This window comes from Geotrypetes seraphini, chromosome 1 (assembly GCF_902459505.1).
Source record: "Geotrypetes seraphini chromosome 1, aGeoSer1.1, whole genome shotgun sequence".
Classification (NCBI taxonomy): Eukaryota; Metazoa; Chordata; class Amphibia; order Gymnophiona; family Dermophiidae; genus Geotrypetes; species Geotrypetes seraphini.
Genome location: NC_047084.1, coordinates 287,881,040 through 287,900,849, shown reverse-complemented (window position 1 = coordinate 287,900,849; position 19,810 = coordinate 287,881,040). Strand labels below are relative to the sequence as shown.

At 44.7% G+C, this 19,810-nt stretch overlaps 1 protein-coding gene across 1 annotated transcript in view; it reads left to right on the top strand.

Moving 5' to 3' along the window:
• CDC25B (cell division cycle 25B) overlaps positions 1–19,810 on the top strand; it is a 64,224-nt gene that overhangs the window by 6,631 nt on the left and 37,783 nt on the right. Inside the window, exons 3-7 of the mRNA XM_033953211.1 lie at positions 2,837–2,888; positions 9,855–9,896; positions 11,552–11,588; positions 14,985–15,095; positions 16,252–16,371. Of these exons, the coding sequence (XP_033809102.1) occupies positions 2,837–2,888; positions 9,855–9,896; positions 11,552–11,588; positions 14,985–15,095; positions 16,252–16,371 (362 nt within the window). The remainder of the gene's footprint in view (positions 1–2,836; positions 2,889–9,854; positions 9,897–11,551; positions 11,589–14,984; positions 15,096–16,251; positions 16,372–19,810) is intronic.

Below are 19,810 nucleotides of genomic sequence, written 5' to 3'. Positions count from 1 at the left end.
GGGCGTTCCAAAGGTTTGCAGGTGGATTTACAGAATTTGCCTTAAATGCTCCTCAGTTGAGCGCTGGCATTTACATCTCATTTCGGCAGGTATACAGGAGGGAGCTGAAAAGTTGTCAGCCCAGCCAGGAAGAGAATGACATGGATATGGTTCAATTAATAATCTGAAACAATGTCAAAACATAGAATTTTGTTCCTGCAGATTGCCACTTAACAAAATAAGATAGCACTCTTTTCAGCTGCAGTGGCAAAATAACACTCAGAATTTAGGAAGTTGGTTGGTTGGGCTGAGAAATTTTCAGCACTCCCTTGTATGTAATAAAAGTGAGCCAAGTGTAGGACAATCAAGCCATTGTGACATCACTGATCAGATTGGCTCTCATTGGTGGAATGAGGCATTGTGACATCACAATCTCAGCTCTGGTTACTAGAGGCTGAAACTCTTCACACTATGAGGGGGTGCTGAAAAGTTCTCATCCCAACCAAGAAGAGAATGACGTGGATATGGTTCAGTCAGTGATCTGAAACAAAGTCAAGATTGCCACTTAACAAAATAAGATAACACTCTTTGAACGCGTAATTAGAAAATACACACATGGATGCCAATATTCTATACACTTAAGCATGCAGAAGGCGCTTAAATTTAAGCGACCTGTTATAGAATGAAGGGATAGTGTCTTCTGAGGAGAAAAGAACCATTTAATAAAATGTTATTTCCTCTAGAGTTAGGAGCCCTCTTCTGGGTTGGCACTGGGCTGGTATTCACAGGTTGTAGGAGCACCTAAGCTTAATTCCTTCTTTATCTTGGGCAGCATTTCAATTACTATTTTGTTCCATACTCTTAGGTTGAGGAACTTTTTTGCCGGCTGGCCAAGCTGAAGTGCCCTGTAAGAAAATTTATTTTCCCATCTGTATCTGTACAATGGAGGTTTTTGTACTATCTACTTGTCGTGTTATTTCAGCAGACCTGGCTTGGCTGGAATGTAGGGTCGCTAGGACATAGACTTAATAGAGCAGGTCAATAGAGTTAAGGGGGCCAGTAGACTTAAAAGGGTGGGTCAATGGTATGGGCAGACTTGATGGGCTGTAGCCTTTATCTGCCGTCATCTTTCTATGTTTCTATGTTTCAATAGGGGAAAAGAGCACAAAAGCTTTACTTTAAAAGAAAAAAAAAAAAAATACCGCAATTCAAAAAGTTCTATCCAGTAATGCTTCTTATATTGAAAGCAAGGATGATTCCTTTTAAAGTAACTTAACATATGCTATGCTATGTTACTTGAAAAGGAATCATGCTGACTTTCAACAAGCTGTGGAAAATACCTAATTTCCTAGGGGAAAAGCCCAGTCCCTCCAAATACATTGTTCAAAATTCATTTTTCTATAAACAGGTTCTGAGGTGACTGTGTATTAAAAATTACTCCCCACCTTTAGTGCTGTTGTGTTTTGTTTTGTTTTTAATATCAAGTACAGACAATTTTCATTCTAGATTGAATTGTCAAGATATGTTAACCTTGACCGTTTGCCAGAAGCTGGTTTAGTATTAAAAAAATAACTGTAATAAGTGCATAAATGCCAGGGTTTTTACACAGTAGAATCACAGAACATGTTATGAGGGGTGCGGAAAAGTTCTTGGTTCAACTAAGAAGAGAATGACGTGAATATGGTGCAGTCAATGTTCTGGAACGATGTCAAAAAACAAAGAATTTCGTTTCTGCAAATTGGCACTTAACAAAATAAGATAACACTCTTTTCAGCTACAGTGGCAAAATAAACACTCAGAATTTAGGAAGTTGGTTGGTTTGGCTGAGAACATTTCAGCACCCCCTTATAATTTAGAATCAAAATTCATAGAAGGTCCATGTATAAACCATTTCTGTTAGCTAGTATTGTATGTGTGGAAGAGGGCTTTCAGAAAACTGTCCGCCCTCTCCTATATTCCGGTAAATTTATGTGTCTTGGTGTTACTGCATGTGCAATTTTGTACAGAGTGAGGAGAGGTGTACCACAGGGTGACACGCATACTATACGATTGCATCAAACAAAATGCATCTTCTTTCTCTCGCTGGGAAGCCATCTGCACAAATGGGCAGGTGGAAACGTGCAGGTAGTTTTCCTGAGATAATGTTCAAAGTGGAAGTACAACAAATAGCAGAGAAGACCAGATCGTCAAGCTGCAAAATGCACTTTAATGAAGTATACTTATAAAGTGGAACCAGAAACCAGATCCAACATAGTCTGTGTTGGGTCCAGTTTCTGATTTCACTTTAAAAGTGCATTTTCCAGCTTGACAGTCTGGTCTTCTCTTTTTTGTATGTGCAAAGTGGAAGTATACCTGTGCTGGCACTTTGAATATTAGGGCACAGAGTGTGGGTAAAATAATATCTGTGGACTACAAACCAATGCAGGTAGTTAGAAAATTATCTCCTCTGTAATATTTCATTATACTTAAATTTGCTGGAAATTTTCTTTTAAAAATATGTATTCTATTTTTATATTTCATATATGTATTTGTCTACATAATTATGTACATGTGCATCTATGATATCGATATCTGTATATATGGAAAAAATTGTAGACCTTCCTTCATGCTTATGAAATGAAGTGGAAGTTGGGCTTGACCTTCACAGCCTGAATATAAAATTTATAGAATTAGTTCCTCCTGTGCATAAATGCAAAGACTTAAGGGACCCTCTGCTCCTTTGGTATGTTTCTGAGTTAATTTACAGCCTGCTTGTGGCATTTCATCCTGGCTTCCAGCAGATAAGGTGTGAAGGAGGCTCACTTTTTCACCCTTTTTTATTTTCAGAGTACCTTTAACTGTTGTTTTGTTTGCACAGGCCTTGGTCTGGAATCTCCCAGGCGCTTGGACCCAGTGGTGAACAACGACACGTAAGTTTCCTGCTTCATTTTCTTGCATGCCTTTGCAACTAAAAAAGAACAGAACAAAAAGAAAATGATTGGCTCAAATATATAGCAGCATCAGTTGACCTTTTATTTCTACATATCCAAGTGAACTAATGTGGCAGCCACAATAAGGTTTCTCCCTCCCTCCCTCCCCCCCCCCCCCCCCGGGTTTACATGAGTTGCAGAGTTTGTGCTGTATGCTGGGATGATTGTGGGGATTAGATTACATTTAATGAAGAGAAAAAACAAACTGCCATCATCAAATGCTCTTTGACCAAAAATCACATCTGATTTCCAGGGGAAAGAACAGGGAGGGCAGGCAAGTGAAATAGCCAACTGAAAAAATAGTGATTTCTTCGGGCATTGTTAGAATGAGCTACCATGCTATATAATCTCTCACTCTGGAGCTGAGCAGCATGTATACTGATGGCTTAGTTCACAGCTTCCTAGCACAAATATGCAGTAAACAAATTATATGCACATAGGTGCTGGGCTAAACATGTGGCAGTGAGTGGTAGTGGTTAGAGCTACAGCCTCAGCACCCTGCGGTTGTGGGTTCAAGTCCCATGCAAGTCACTTAATCCCCCATTGCCCCAGGTATATTAGATAGAGTGTGGACTTTTTTCTTTGTGAAGTAATTTTAGAACGAAAACACTGGCATTGAAGGGTGCCAAAAGTTAGGCAAAAGATTGCAGTGTGTTAAATGCTAATTTTGTAATGGCATCTGGGCGCTCAGGTTCCATTATGGAGTGAGTACTAGTGCAAGTCAGCATTTACATGCCAACATTTAGGTGTGCCCACTTACTCCATGTAGCACCTGCCGAAGCCCTGCCCACTCCTTCCATTTATATGTAAGTGAGTTGTGGGCCTGTGATCTAGAATGCCGCTGAGCATGCGGCTCACCCTAACATGTGAAACTACCAATCATGCATTCATGTGCTAGGATTCTATAACTTCACGGACCCAATTGGTGACCTGCGATAGAATGATGGTTTAAAAATGCTAATTTGATTTAACCCTTCTATCAACCTCTGTGTTAGAGGATAGACTTTAAGTCAAGGTGTATAGTCAGACGGGATAGACCATGAGGTCTTTATCTGCTGTCCTTTCTCCATGTTTATTACCTGTCTTCCTATCTGTTGTAAAATGAAACTACACTTCCCCCTCCGTATTCGCGGGGGTTAGGAGCAGAGCTGGGCCGCGAATATTTAAAAAACATAAATAATATTCGGGCCGGTTCTGCCCCTAACCCCCGCTTCCCCCGGCTATTTTAAGCCCTGAAAGCTCCCCCTTAAGCCTTACCTGGTGGTCTAGTGAGTTTTCAGGCAGGAGCGATCTTTCCACACTCCTGCCCCGTGCAGATCGCTCACAGGAAATGGCTGCCTTGAGCTCCCGTAGTCTCTCGAGCCATTTCCTGTGAGCAATCTGCACGGGGCAGGAACGTGGGAAGATCGCTCCTGCCCCAAAAACCCGCTAGACCACCAGGTAAGGCTTAAGGGGGGGGGGGGGCTTTCAGGACTTAAATAGCCAGAAAAATGAAAATGCATTTTTTGGTTTAAAACGGCAAATAAGCGAATACGGAATTTGCGAATATGGTGGGGGAAGTGTACTGATTGAAATCTAGTTGAATTCCTTGGTAGCATTTGTTTTGAAAGTTAGCTGTGTCAGATTGGAAATGGACTGAAGACAAATAGGCATTAACTCTGGTGGCTGTAGAGTGATCCCCCCAGCATTGGCTCTAAATGCATTTTCACCAGTCTGATTAGTTTTACTTCTGGCACAGGAGGGTTAATGGCGTACTTGCTGAAACCTTGAGTTCCAGTGGAATCTCATTTATTTATAGGAGTAGATAGGACACATTTTAAAGTGTGAGCTAAAAAGTCACAGATTGGCAGTTCTGTAGCAGATGGTCTCACAGACTCGCCATGGTCAGAAAGATAATTTCCAGTAACATCTGTGTTTAAGGAGGTCATTCTAAAGTCACACTGGGGGGGTCACTGTCCTGATCAGTTTGAGGTTCTTTAATCAAGCGGTTTAGCAGGTGGTATGGTACAAGATCACTCAATGTGAGAGACTGCTTGTCCTCTCCATTGTAGCCTATAAACTGCTTTTACAGATGATCAAATAACTTCTGATCATATTTCTCATGTGGTTCCCAGCTAAGCTGACTTATTTACAAGAGCAAGCTACTGTATATACAGATTGCATTTGAAAGAAATGGGTCAGTAAACTCAGTATAGCGGTGAAAATCTGTCTAGTTATGTGGAATTAATGGTCCTGGTTCAGTAAAAAACACTTCCTATGTGCTGTTCCTGTGGGAGGAAAGAGAGCTTAAACTATATCAGAGGATTTCCAGCACTGGACTGAGCCCTTGTTCCTGTGAGCTTACACTTTTTTTCATTAAACAGAGTTTACCTTTGTCCTAGCCCCTTGCTTGAGATTACATTTTCATCCCACTTTACCTTGTGTGTGGGAAACAATTACATACCAATTTGCTGATCCCAAAAATATATTTCCCCAGGGAGATTGCCCTTTGTGGCTGAGAGAACTGGACTCCCTTCAACCTTTCCGTAAACATCTAAAAACCTGGTTATTTACCAAATTGTAAACCTTGCTTTTTACTATCTTTTCCTTTCACATTAAATATTGTAAACCGAGTTGAGCTTTATTCACATAAAGATGGCACGGTCTCTAAATTTAAGGTTTAGTTTAGTTTGTTGTGCATGAGTCTCTTTAGAAGGATATCCTGCCGGGATGTTAGATGGTGATTCACCTGCAACTCGCTGTCTGATCTCCCTGGATTACTCCTCTGTTACTGCCACCTAAGTAAACTGCCCAATTCACGTCCAGGCCAACACTCAAGGAATCCCAAACTCACAGGGTCTCCTAAGCCATACGTCATGGACCTCTTGCTTATACTGTTCTGCTGGAGCTATACTGTGATTTTAAAGGGCAATAATAAAATTCATATGAGGGAATGGAGGGTAACATTCTATTGCCTGCAGCACAGCAGTGAAGAGTGGATTTGAAGCGTTGCCGTTAGAGAGAATACTTGATGATCAGGCCTGTCCTGGATCTAAGAGAAGCTGAATGCAGCAGTGTAAATAATAGTGGTTTGACATTTCCTGTTGTCGTAGAGCGATCTGTGCTTCACTTCTTGTGTCTGTCCGTCTTGGCTTATAATAGCACCACACATCAGTCATCTTCAGTTTCCGGATTTCGTTGAAACAAAGACATAAAATGTAGACATGAGTAAATCCGGTAAGGTTATTGTCACTGTTAAATTCCTGAAATAAAATGGCTCAAACCAGCACAGTGAAATCAGGACAACAGCACCTGCAAATGGTTGCTGGAAAACTTTGTGGGGGAGGGATGGGTTTGTTCCTGCTTTATTTCAAACATTGCTCTTGTTAAATGCTTGTGCATATGGTATTGATGAGCAGATCCTGGATTAGAGCTTAATTTCTAGAAGAATAGCCTAGACCGGTGGTTCTTAAACCTGTCCTGGGGGACCTCCAGCCAGTCAGGTTTTCAAGATATCCTTAATGAATATGCATTAATCAGATTTGCACATAAGAGATGACAGGCATGCAAATCTGCCTCATGCATAATCATTAGGGATATCTTGCAAACCCGACTGGCTGGAGGTCCCCCAGGACAGGTTTAAGAACCACCGGTCTAGGCTATTCTTCCAGAAATTAAGCTCTAATCACTAACGCAGAGCAACAAGGGTGTTCTGCTGCAGCCTCTCCTCCAGCTACATAGTTCCACTTTCTTTTATTATACAAATTAAGTCCTGTCCCCGATGGAAGCTTTTACCGCCTGATATTCAAACTAGAGACAGCCGGCTACCTCCTGTGGTCAGCAGCAAAAATAGAAATTCAAAGCCAGCGTTGTATCCAGTAACCAGCATTGACTTTCCAGGTTTTTTTGGCCAGCCAATATAGCTAAGCCAATGTTATTTGGCTGGCCAACAATGTCCTAATTGCCATATATAGACCTGCTTTTTAGGGGGGTCTGTCTATCTGGCCTCTGAAACTAGCTCGCCAGCTGCTGACCTGGATATTCGGAAGCAGATAACCACCTATCTCCCGCTGAATATCGGCAGATAGCCAGTTATATGCTGTTTGCCGGCCAGGAGCTGTTCCTGGCAGGCTAAATAGCACTGATTAGAAAATATATTTGAGTCATTGATAACGTTTGTGCTTGTGGAGTATAATATCTGTGTTGTTTTTTTTTGTTTGTTTGTTTGTTTTTAATGAGGCCAGCCCTGTAGTTTATATGGAGAAACTTAAGTTTGATTGCCAGCTCAGGTCTTCTGGTGTCTGGTGGTGCTGTGGAAGCAACATTCAGAGGACCCTGATGAGGGGAGTGGCGGTCATGCTCATGGTGCCACAGTGACATCTAGTGGTCAGATTCAAGACCCATGATTTCAGGTTTTCAGAAGGTGTAAGCACTGTTTATTTCAAACTTTAATGGTATATACAACCTTATTACCAAACAAGGGTCTCGACACGGTCCATGTTTCGGACAACACGCCTTCTTCAGGGGTCCATGGTAGATAAGGTTTTATGACAAACAGCATTAAAAGGAACAAACAAGTGCCCAGAAAAGTGTAGGCAGCGTCGACCGGACAAGGTACGGATCTCCCCTCTCAGGCGTCCGCTTCCGACGCCATCTTGATTTTCCCTCCTGGTTTTAAACTTGTATCCCAAAATAGTGCGGCATTTGTAGCCCCTAAATCTACTCATTGAAATCTGTGTTGTGGATCTCTTAATGTAACAGGGTTGTAAGAAATCCAGGGCTGGCCTAAAATCCCTCTTTAATTGGGTAACAGCACTTCTGGAGTTGTGAATGAAAGCTTGTGCCGGAGGATTAGAGCTGCTTCTAATAGAGCCAAAAGGTGCAGGAATAAACTGCTGGGTCAAAGAAAAAAAAAATCCCCAAAAACTTGTGTACTACTTTTGGGAAGGATGGAGGCGAATGACTGTTAAAAGTTCACTTGGATACTTAGAGCTAAAAGTGAACAAACAAGCTATGAGTGGTGCCTTGTTATTGGCCCTAATACAGGACATTTCTGCTTAGCTGTTGAGAGTTGCACTCCCTTCATCAGCTGAATGCAGAACCATCGGCACATTATAGCATCGAACCTGAAAATTAAGAGCCTGATATTCAGCCGGTGACAAGCAATGTTTTGCTGACTGCCGCTGGCGTTATCCCTGGATTTTCGGGTATATAGGGCCAGTGACAACCTAGCCAGTTAAGTACGATAATTCAGCGCTTAGCTGGCTATGGTGAATCGCACGAAGATAGGAACTGACTTTTATGAGGTCCTAATTTATGTGGTTACCTTGGCTGGTTAAGTTCTGACTCTCGGAACTTAAGCGCAATGCCCCCCCAAAATAGCTGGTTTCACATTGGGTGCTAACCAGACATTTTCAGCAGCACTATCAAGTTAAGTGTTATTGAATATGCCTTTTTGTCCAGCCTCTCCTGGCTGTTTAAATTGTTCTAATTATCGGGCCCACAGACTGTAAAGGGCCTTTTTTTTTTCTTGCCCTCTTGTCTCTCTTCCCCTCACTGTCCTGCCCTGACAGCATTGTAAAACATGGTACAGCTCTTTCCTTGGTGAGGATGCATGGGGTACATATGGCCGACTAGCTAAAGCTTTCTGTAACCCGTCCCCTGCTTGCTGTGCACCTAGGTCAGGTGTTCCCAGTGTCGCACATGCTGCATTCTGAAATTCTCTTTAAGTGAAGGACCAGCCTTGCCAGATGGTGTTTATGGTGCTGCTGAAACATCAGCCAGGACATCTGAAATTCCTAAACCTACCAGCCTTCTGTCAGTTGCAGTGTGCCCGGTCTCCAGGGACACAGCCATTGAACCAGCGGATGTTTAAAAAAGGAGGGTTAGAGGCAGGATTGAAGGTTGAATTCCACCAGAGAAAGCGCCTGGCGTGACAACAGAATAATCTTTTTTTTTTTTTTCCTTCTTTGATTGTTTAATATTGGAGTTAATTAGGGTTAGGCACGCTTCCCATCTGCCTCTGCTTGCATTGTTTGCATGGAAGGGAGCCTGCTTCCGTGCCCTGAATAGAAGCATGCTCCATTCTGCTCTGAATAGGAGCCTTTCCTCCCCACCCTTCTTTTGTCATGCCACACTCTCTTCTTGCTGGGCTAGCAGAAGACATGTGGGGGCTGGCGTGACACTTGCATCAGTGGGGCATATGGTGCTTTTGCCAGACAATGAGCTCTATTTGCATACAGGTGGAAAGCAGTTCACCTTCAAGGGAGCTATACAAGCAGACTATTACCACTACTTATCATTTCTGTAGCGCTGCTAGACACAGATAAACTGATGCAGAAGTCCTTTTTCAATTTTTTTTAATGCTTTGTTCTTGCATGTTTGTAGAAGCTATTATAGATTTTTAGAGTGATTTGGGAGCAGATAGTACAAACTAGGCTATATGGAATGAACCACAATGGTAGGCCACTCTGCGGTGTGGAAGATAAATTTAAAGATTGTTGGGTTTGGTTTTTTTTTTTTTAAACTTTGTGCTGTGGATTTTAGGCAGAGTTAATTTATTTTTAGGGGGTTTTGTTGTGAAAATAGGTGCTGGAAATGTTTATTTACAGCCCTGCTTTCAGCAGTCTGTTCCCTGTGGGCCTTTTATTTTCACCACAGGCTCCAAGGTGGGGGGGGGGAGACCTCTGAAGTGGGGCCTTGAGAAGAAGAAATGCTGACCTTTTGTGATTTGTTTATCCATGCACCTGTGTGAGAGAGTTCCGATTTTTGAGAACATTTTGTTAAAGACTAAAGCATGTTAAAGGAGATGGGTGGACTAGGCCCTGCTATTCAGTCCAGCAGGCCAATGTTTGCCTGTCTGTTTTCTAGTTTTTGTTGTGTCAGATAATAAGGCAAAGCTTCTCAACCCTGTATGATCTCTTACAGCCTTGAAACAGCGATTCTTGAATCCGGGAGAGTAATCAAAGAGTAAGTATGCTTATTGCTATGTATTTAATTTCCAGTTAGGACCCTACAGTAGAATATAGGGCAGAACTGAGCACAGAAAGGACCTGTTAGTCTTCCCCCTATCTTATAAACTCTGGTACTGATGATTGAGGCATGACCTACCTGATTTCATCCCTCTATCAACAGAAAGGATTCTATGGGACACTAAGAACTAGAACAACTAATACAGGAAGCAATCCTCCTCCCCCCTCCTTCCAGAAAGCCGCGCATTAGTGGCTGCCACACGGCAAAAACCCCGAAGCCCTTTAAATCTCTTATGGGCTTTGGGGCAGTTACTGCTGCAGTAGCCACTAGCATGGCTTTGTAAAAAGGGGGAGGGGGTTAATTGGGCATCTGGTTAAAAATATTTCCCTTAACAATAACCCCTCTGACTGTACAAATTTGCTGTAAATGGGAAGCCTGTCACATCATTTTTTTGCACTGAATGCAAATTTTAAAACTTTGTTTTAACAACTATCTACCAGATGAAAATAATTTAACTTCATTATGATGGCACTTCCAAAAACTCTGCAGCCAGTTGGATTTTCAGAATCATGAGTATGCATGAAATAGGTTTGTATACACTGGAGCTCGGTATATGCAAACTGATGTCATGCAAACTCATTATGGATACCCTGAAAACTTCACTAGCTGTATGGGGACAGGTTTAGAAAGCACTGTTCTACTTTTTCAAATATTTTTTAGATTGCCATGGACAAGTTTGTAACCTAGTGCTAGTTAGTCTCCCTCATCTCTGACATTTTCCTATCAACCCATCACCATGGCTTTTATGGATGTGTAACCCATGTGTATTGGGAATCAACATGTGCTTCTCCCCCCCTCCTCCTTGTACCGCCAACCTTTTCCCAATATCTCCTTATACACTGTAGGCTTCATATAGCACAGACCAATATAGCATAGGATCACTTATAACTCAGTCAGCTGTTGGCCCTGTGTTTTGTTTTGCTTATTTTTTTTCCCAGTAGATCTCATGCAACGTGGTTTCATATATAATGCAATCAAATAGTTTGGACCCCAATGTCTGTGTAATATGAATTAATTTATTAAAATGAGCATTCTTTTCTCACCAAACCCAGTAAGACTTATTGCCAGTAACGTTTTCCCCTTCTTAGACTGGGAAAATCCAAATATGCCCTCCGTCGGGGGTTCTTAGCCAACTGGTGCAAAGCAGGGCGCAGAAAAGAGTCTTGATATCTGAGGCAATTTAATAAAACTTTTTAGAAACAATGAAGGCAGTTATTAGGACAGGTATTGATGGTGTGTGTACTTCTCTAATTTTACTGATGTGTTGGCAGTTACCACTGTTTAGTGGCCAACAGTTAGTGACATATGCAGCTGTCAGTAGTCACTGGTGGACATGTGGCTTAGTAAAGGAATGCAAGAAACCCAAAAAAGGTAAAGAACCCATGCCCTAGGTAATTTTGAACAGTATCTACTCAAGCATATATCGCCTTAGGAATCCCTATCTTCATTGGGCATTACTGATAAAATGAAGTCTATTTCCAGTGCATAAACAGCCTCTAGGCTATGGTAAATTCCCTAAAAAATATGAAAAACAAAGGAAAGCATTGCCTCTAATCCTCTGACTAATCCTGTTTTCTTCTGTACTTTTGTAGTATCAGTCTGCCAATTCGAAGAATACATTCCCTGCCGGTAAGTTACGTTTTATTCATTGTAAAACCAAAATCTTTCAAATACAGAACCACACCATATTTGTGCTATGAAAGGCATATAAAAGCACACCGAATCTGTCCTGATGGGAAAAGTATTCCTTTTTTTAGGGGGTAGGGGGCATTTTTTTTTTCTTGCCCTTAGTAAAACTCTTGAAAACATGTAGTACAGCATAATTTTAGTCCCTTATGTTGTGTGTAAGAAAAGAAATTACAGTTAGTGCATTTCTGCTTTCAGATTAATTTTATCCCTGTTGAGAGGTCTGTTGTTTATGCTTAGGTTCTCCCCAGGTCATTGAAGTATAGACATGCTTCCCTTTTTAAGAGGACATCTGCATCATCCCAGGTGTCCATACTGTCAATGCACTTGAAACACCAACATTTAGCATCGAGGTCACCATCCTTATTGGTAGTGTCTCCTAGCAGGCGTGCCTCTTCATCGAGGTCACCAACACCTAGACACCCAGCACTGAATGCAACATTAGGGAGATGGTGCAAAGGGAGTTGGCTAGCATAGTACAGTCTCAGGCAGGTCAAATAACTGCAATGACCCCATTGGTACCAGCGCAGCTCAAGCAGTGCGTGACGCAGACATAGAGAACTAGATCTTGCACTCCCCACCAATACTGTTCGAGGTTGAGGGTAGAGACATCATCCAGACGTTGAAGCTCTTCCTCGAGATCCTCTTCACATCGATGTCACTGAGCGTCTCGAAGTACATCACGACGCTTTCCTTGGCATCATAGTCAACGCTCTTCTCCATCTCGACGGAAACCTGACGTTTGCCATAACCAGAACCATCTCATTGAGGAGTATGACTGATGTATCACATCATTCTTCATCTGAGTGCCTGGAACTCTCTGCCAGTGAGTCATAGACTCTCTTCAGATCCATCTCCTCCACCACCTCATAGGAGATCATCACCTGAAAGCCTCTCCTTCACTAAGTTCATATGGCAGATGGGTCAAGCCCTTCCCCCCAAAATGGAGTTGGATGCAGAATTCAGGGCAGAACTCTTCGATGGATTGGACTTTGATCAGATACTAAAAGACTGTCTAAAGCTCCCATTTCATAACCTCATGAAAGAGACCATGCTTAAGAATTGGGAAGCACTACTTTTGATCCCTGTTGGCCCCCCAAAAAATAGACTCCTTGTATAGAGTACAATTCAGATTTTGATAAACCATAACTCCATCATCAGTCATTTCTGGTAGAGTCTGCCCTGAAGAAAAAGAAAGCTAGCAGCTCTAGAACTTACTATAGTGCTCCTCCAAGTAGAGACTTGTTTGACTGAAGACTCCTTCAGAACTCAATGCTCACCAGCAGGATTTAGATTTATAGTTTTTACATGACTTTCTATATGAAGTCATTAACTCAGCAACTTGTACAGTTTGAGTGATACCTCCCAGTCGATCAGCTACAAAATTTACAATATCTCACAAATGTCCTGTTAGAAACTAGAAAATTCATGGTCAGATCCGTATGTGACTTTTTTGACATCTCAAGAGTGTCTTCATTATCCATTGCCATGAGAAGACAGGCATGCCTGCGAGTGTCTGATTTGGATGCCAGTGTACAGGAACAATTATCTAACATTCTTTCCCCTTTTTGTCCCTGTTCCTATACTCCCATCCATGCCCACCATCTTCCCTCTTTTTGTATATCTCCCTGTGTCCAGCTTCTCTCTTCTTTTACTCCCTTACACCAATGTATGTCTCACACTCTCTTTCCTCCCTCATTCCACTAGGTTCAATTTTTCACGCACTCTTCCTTCATCATCTTGGTTCAGCTTTTCTCTTTCCCTTTCCTTCTCTCTCTTCTTCCCTGCAAGTCCTGCACCTCTACCCCTTCTCTCTAGCCCCGTTTCTATGGGTCTAACACCTGTATCCCCTCTATTCAGCACCCAGGTGTGGATCTGGCACCTCTTCCTTTCCTTCAGCTCCACTCCACCCACCACAAAGGCCCAGCACCTGTTTCCCTTCCCCCCAGACCAGATCCAGCAACTGTTGCCTTTCCCTTCAGCTCCAGTTGGTCCACTTCCAGCAGCCCAAGCAACTCCGTTCCTCCTTCGTGGATGCAGCAACAGTTCCCCTCTCGTGAGTCCAGCAGCCTCCCTCCCTTCTTGAGTGCAGCAATAGTCCCCCCCCTTCACAAGTCCAGCACCCTCCCCCCCTTGTGGGTTCAACAACCCCCACCCTTGCACCCTTCCGGTGGCCAGTGGCAACCCCCCCCCCCCCTTACAAACCTGCAACTCTCCTGGCTGGGTCGACCCCTTCCGCGCTTCTTGGGGCGGGCCTACCATCCTGTTAGATGCTTCCTGCACGCAGGGTTGATCTGACTGGAACCTTTTTGCCGACGAGTCCTTCCTTCTGATGTAACTTCCAGCCGGGTGGGGGACTGTTGAACTTGCGAGAGGGAGGAGGAGGGGCTGCTGGACTCACGAGGGGGGGACTGTTGCTGCACCTGCGAAGGGGGGAGGGGGCTACTGGACATGTGATCGCGCTGAAGAGGGCTGTTGACTGGGAGGGGTGGGAAGGGAGCAGGAGGCAACTCATGGCAAATACTTTAGTGTGGGGACAAGGCCATTCACCGTTCCACGGGGCGATGAATGGCCTTGTCCCCATACCTATGGCAGCCAGCCTCCTCCTCCTCCTCCTCCTCCTCCTCCTCCCGTTCCAGAAAAGAAGGACAGGATAACACATCTGGGTTTTACTTCCACTGAAAGCAATGGATGTAAAATATGGATGTCTCAATTCATTCTCCTTTTTCCAGATTCATATGGTAACCCTACTGTGTGTTGATGTTGGGTGGGAAGGCACCAGCACAGTATGAGCGCTGCCTCAAGAATTAAAGTGACAGTGCAAATGATAGTATCAATACTGGTTCTGTGGATGACATCACTCACATGTGAGAATATATGCCTGCTGTCCTCGGAGAACACCTGCTATAGGGAAGTATCTTTGCTATATTCAGATTTTGGTGTGACCTCAGTAACAGCAATACAGAATCTCTCCAGTGCCAGATATTGTGAAAAAAAACATTAAAATCTGCAAATATTCTACTCAGAAACTATATAGCAAACAGAACCTATGGATAGCAGACCTGTGACATTCAGTTGGAGCCGGAGGCAGCAGTTATTAATGGAGGTAGGGAAGCACAAATAGGGACTAGTTACAGGAATTTCAAGAACCTGACTCTTAAGATTGTTGGTGTTTTCAGCTTGCAGGCAGTGATGGTTGTAAAGAAAACATAAGCTTGCTGCCTACACTAAATTTTTTGTGACACACTTCTCATCTCTTGGGGACATCTAGTTTGTCCCAACACGCTGGTTGAGAACATTTTATTTGAAACAAGAATCCTTTCTGCTTATTTTTTTTAGACAACACTTCTTGGCGCAAGTCCTTCCCTGAGAAATAGTTCTAATTCTCCGGATATGAAAATGTCCAAACTAACAGAAAATACCTCAGAATTTGAAGAAGAAAAAGAAAATGTAAGTTAATTTTTCTTCTAGTTTTGTTGTTTAGTATTGCAGAACTGACAAACCAGCAAGCAAGACTAGGTAATCACTAGGGCAAATTTAGGTTTAGGACAGCAGCTTCTGGAATGAAAGGGGGCGGGGTGAGTCAAAGCAAGATCTTGATGAGCACACAAAGAAACAACAGGAGATACTTTTATCAGTAGGCAGGGTGGGGCACTTTTCAAATAGCCCATTTACTTAGATTTTTGTGGGAGGGGTGAAATTGTGATAATTATCACGGGGGGGGCACTAATCATGCACTATTATTTTTAAAAATTATTTTAGGAGGGGGCATGGCATAAGCAGTAAATTGACATGGAAGCATTATCCAGCTAGTGCATTCACGTTAGCATGTGCTAACTTGACATTGTGAACTTAATTAGGAGGTGGTGGTGTGTGTGCTAAGCCTAGATTTTGCCTCGGCACTAGGAATAAAGCAACTATCTAGAACAGTGTGCCTCAGCGACATTCTAGGTGTGTCGCCTCCCCTCCCCAGGACTTCTCCTCTCTGCGCCTCTTCTCTTCCAGCAACCCCCATGAAAGTCATCGCGTTGACATCCACGCATTTCCAGATGCCCTCGAGCCGTGGCCCCCAGTTTAGTGTGCCAAGGCTTCACAAAGTTTTAGACACTGATCTAGAAAAATCAGTAACTGTACTAGAAAGGATGAGACATGGCAGTGAGCAGATTACATTGCACAACTCTGTCAGTATGATTATAATTACAGTACTTGAAAAAAAAAATTTTAACATAAAGAATGTTATTTGTTTTTTTAAGTTTCTCCTTCCTTGTTTTTTTATAAGAAAAACTATTTGTAAAACTCAAAATATATACAAAGAGAAACATTATACCTTGTCATAAATATGTAATTTTTTAATCTAATCTGCGAGTCTGTAAATATGCCCCTCCTCCCTGTCCCGGTTATCCTCTCCAAGTGATCCCTCACACCTAAGCTTGTCTAGTTCTGACATTTCTTTCAAGGTAATCTGAATGATCCTCTTACAGATGCCGGGAAAAGATAAAGGGACAGGGAGGAAGAAGGATATCTCCTTTGCTTCACTTTATTTATATTTTAAGCAATTGCATACAGTTAAAGAAGTACTCACTCTATTCACTTTCTGCTTCTGCAGGAGGCATATGTGTTCAAGAGACCATCACGACCAGTCACCCGCCTGCGACTGCGCACCTGTAGTGCTAGAAATGAGAAGGAGGCCTTTGCCCAAAGACCAAACTCTGCCCCAGCTCTGATGGTGAGTGTCCGTGCAACGGTGGGCGTCTGTATTTTCATTTGATTGAAGAAGGGGTGCTTCTGCTGCTCATCCAGTGCTCACTACTAGAATATTTCTTTATGCAATTCTCTATATCTTCATTTAATTTACACATTTTAGCAGCTTTTCCTGTGGAGAAGGGGTGTGTTTGTGCCTGCATGTGAGGTTTTTCTTTTTACTGGCTCATTTGGTCACAGTCACATACATTTTAAAGGAGAACCACTACTCTTGTGTATTGCAAGTGTATATATGGTGAAATACAATAACAACGCACCCATACAATAGCGCTAAATTAAAATTTATTTTTTTTTTGGCACGGGGACATGTCTGGGGGGGTGTATTCTGTGATAATTGATTAGCGCAGGTACATTGCTGCATGCTAACTGATTAGTGCATGAGCCCTTTTCGCCTGCATAATGGGTGGTGTTAAGTGCTCGTGCTAATTTGTTTTAATGGCACATGCGAATGGCAAAATGAATATGAGGCCATTAATACAAAAAAAAAGGAAATTTGGCCATTTTACCTCAGTAGAAAAATTACCTTAGCGCGCAGGAAAGACCTGCATAAGTGCACACTAAGGTCACTTTTTACTGCTGTTTATTAAAAGGGCCTTTTTATGTGTAATTGCCATTATAGAATACTGGCATAAATTGGCATTCTTTAGCACTCTCCAGACCAGTAGAGGTTAACTTTACGAATGGGTATATATCTAATCATGACCAGCAGGTGGAGACTGAAAACAAAACTTTGGGACAGTATATCCTAGCCCCTCCTCTCTATTTCCCTCAGTCTTCTTTCAGTCTCCAGCAGGTGTTGATGTGATCTGTACCCATCTCCCTTGGTAGGGCTGTTGGAATTTGTTTAGGGGGTTTATTGTCCCTGTTTTTGGCCGGACGGAGCTTGGACGGACTCTGTTTGGGGGTTCGTCCGACCTCGGGGGTGTCAAACCCGGCGGGTCTCGAGCGGGGTCCCTCCCCCCACTTCCTCCACCTCCCCATATTTTTTTAGAGGAGCCTCAGCAGTAAGCCTTGCCCCCTAAATCAAGCAAGGCATATTGCTTAGAGAGCCTGTGGAGTCTGTTCTGTTAAAAAAAAAAAAAAAAATCCTGAGGTAGTGCTGGTCTGGAGGGTTGTATCCCTTTAAGAACACTGTATTTTACTGTATTTTTCATCTAACCGGCACTTTTTTACAGCTAGGTCGCGTATGGAGCAATGAGCACTTCTAAAGGGAAAAAGTGCTCATTGTGCTCCAGACGCGAGGCACTCGCGGCCGGCCTGTGCAAGCGGTGTTCAGGCCGGTGCGGTGGAGGAGCTCCGTCGGCAGCGGCTGCAGGCGCCCAGAGCTCCCCGCCGATGGTGCCTCGCGAGTCGGCAGGGAACGGTGGAGAAGCCCGGTCTTCTCCGTCCGCCCACGGAGGGATTCCCCGAGCCGCCGACGGTCGGGTTTTAGAGGATTCCCTCTCAGCTGATATTTTGACAGCTGATGCCGGCTTGCCTGCTTTAGCGGCTGAGACTTTTCAGGTCTCTCAGCCGCTGCAGGCTATGGAGGGAGCTGTTTTGGCGGGAAAGACGCCATCTTCTCTGTCTGGCCCCTCCATTTTGTCTTCCACCTCAGGTGACCTTCCCCCTGTTTTGTCTAAGCAGGGGCAGGTTTCTGCTGGGTCCCCTGCTGTGGCAGGGAGTCCCTTGGGACCCTCGGGGGGTTTTTCCCCTGATTTTTTCTTTTCTTTATGCAAAGCCTATTTTCAGGCGGCTGGGGGTCCCGGTTGCGCCCAGGGGGTTTCGGGGGGTGGGATTTCCTCCGCGCTCCCTGCGGCTTTGCCTCTCTCGTCTGACATGACGTCCCCTCCGCCGCCTCTCTTGTCCAAGCGTCCGCGGGTGTCGTGGGACGAGGATTTGTGGTCGGAGGAACGTGTCGGTCTGGAGGAGGACCTGGACCCTTCTGAGGAATTCCAGGACCCTCTGGAGGGGACGGAAGCTGGCGGCGGGTTGTCGGGTTTCCCGTTCTCCAGTGACGAGGCGTCCGTGGTGCGCCTTTTTCAGAGAGATGAGCTGCCTGACCTTATTCAACAGGTTTCTTCGGTTTTGCGTTTTGAGGACGCGCCGCCGGAGACTCCGCATGTGGGGGACCCTCTGTTACGAGGGATCCGTTCCGTTTCCCGCTCTTTTCCTATGCATCAGGATATTCGGGATATTATTCTTGAGCAGTGGAAAACGCCGGAGACGCCGTTTCGGCTGGCGCGCAGCATGGCTCGCCTGTATCCCATTCCTGAAGGGGATCGGGCTACGTTAGCTTCGCCAGTCGTGGATGCGGTGGTCTCGGCTATTTCCAAGCGGCATACCGTGCCTGTTGAGGGCGGTTCTGCCTTGCGGGACTCTGAGGAGCGCAAATTGGAGAACATCCTTAAGCAAAATTTTCAAGTCTCTGCCTTTGGGGTCCAGGCGGCTATTTGTGGGGGACTGGTCGCTCGCGCCGTGTTTCGGTGGGCGGAGCGGGTCTTGGATCGAGAGTCTGATGACTGGTCTCTGGTGGATCAGGAGGTGGCGAAGATTGAGATGGCTGCCTCATTCCTCTCTGATGCTCTGTATGACTTGGTGCAGATCTCGGCTAAGTCTCTGGCTTTTGGCGTGGCCGCAAGGCGTGTGTTGTGGCTGCGCGCTTGGGCGGCGGATGCTGCGTCCAAAGCTAAGCTTACTAAATTTCCCTTTCGGGGGTCGTTTTTATTTGGAGAGGACTTGGATAAGTTGATTCAGACTCTGTCGGACTCGAAAGTTCCCCGTTTGCCGGAGGACCGTGCCCGCCCGGCGTCTCGGGGTGGTGCGGCCCGGGGGCGTTTGCGGGAATTTCGCAAGTATCGCCCTGGGCGTGGGGCTGCTTCTTTCCAGTCTCCGGGGTTTTCCCGGGGTCGGTTCTTCCAGCGCATGCAGCCCTTTCGGGGGGCCCGTCGGGGGGCAGGGAATCCCTCCGCCGGTTCCCCCGCTTCCCGTCCTGCACAATGACGCCTTGCCGGCGCCCCCCTTGGTTCCGGTGGGGGCCCGGCTGCGCGACTTTTTTCCCAAATGGGCCGAGATCACGTCCGATCAGTGGGTCCTGGAGGTGGTGCGGGACGGTTATGCCCTGGAGTTCGCCCGCTCTCTGCCGGATTTTTTTCCTCGCTTCTCCATGTCAGACTCCTGGGAAGACGCTGGCGTTTCGCCAGACCCTTCAGCGCTTGCTAGATCTCAGGGCAGTTGTTCCAGTGCCCCCCCCGGAGTGGGGCACGGGCAGGTACTCCATTTACTTTGTGGTGCCCAAGAAGGAGGGGACTTTTCGGCCCATCCTCGATTTGAAAGGGGTCAACAGGGCTCTCAAGGTTCCCTCTTTCCGTATGGAAACGCTGCGGTCGGTCATTCTGGCGGTTCAGCCGGGGGAGTTTCTCACT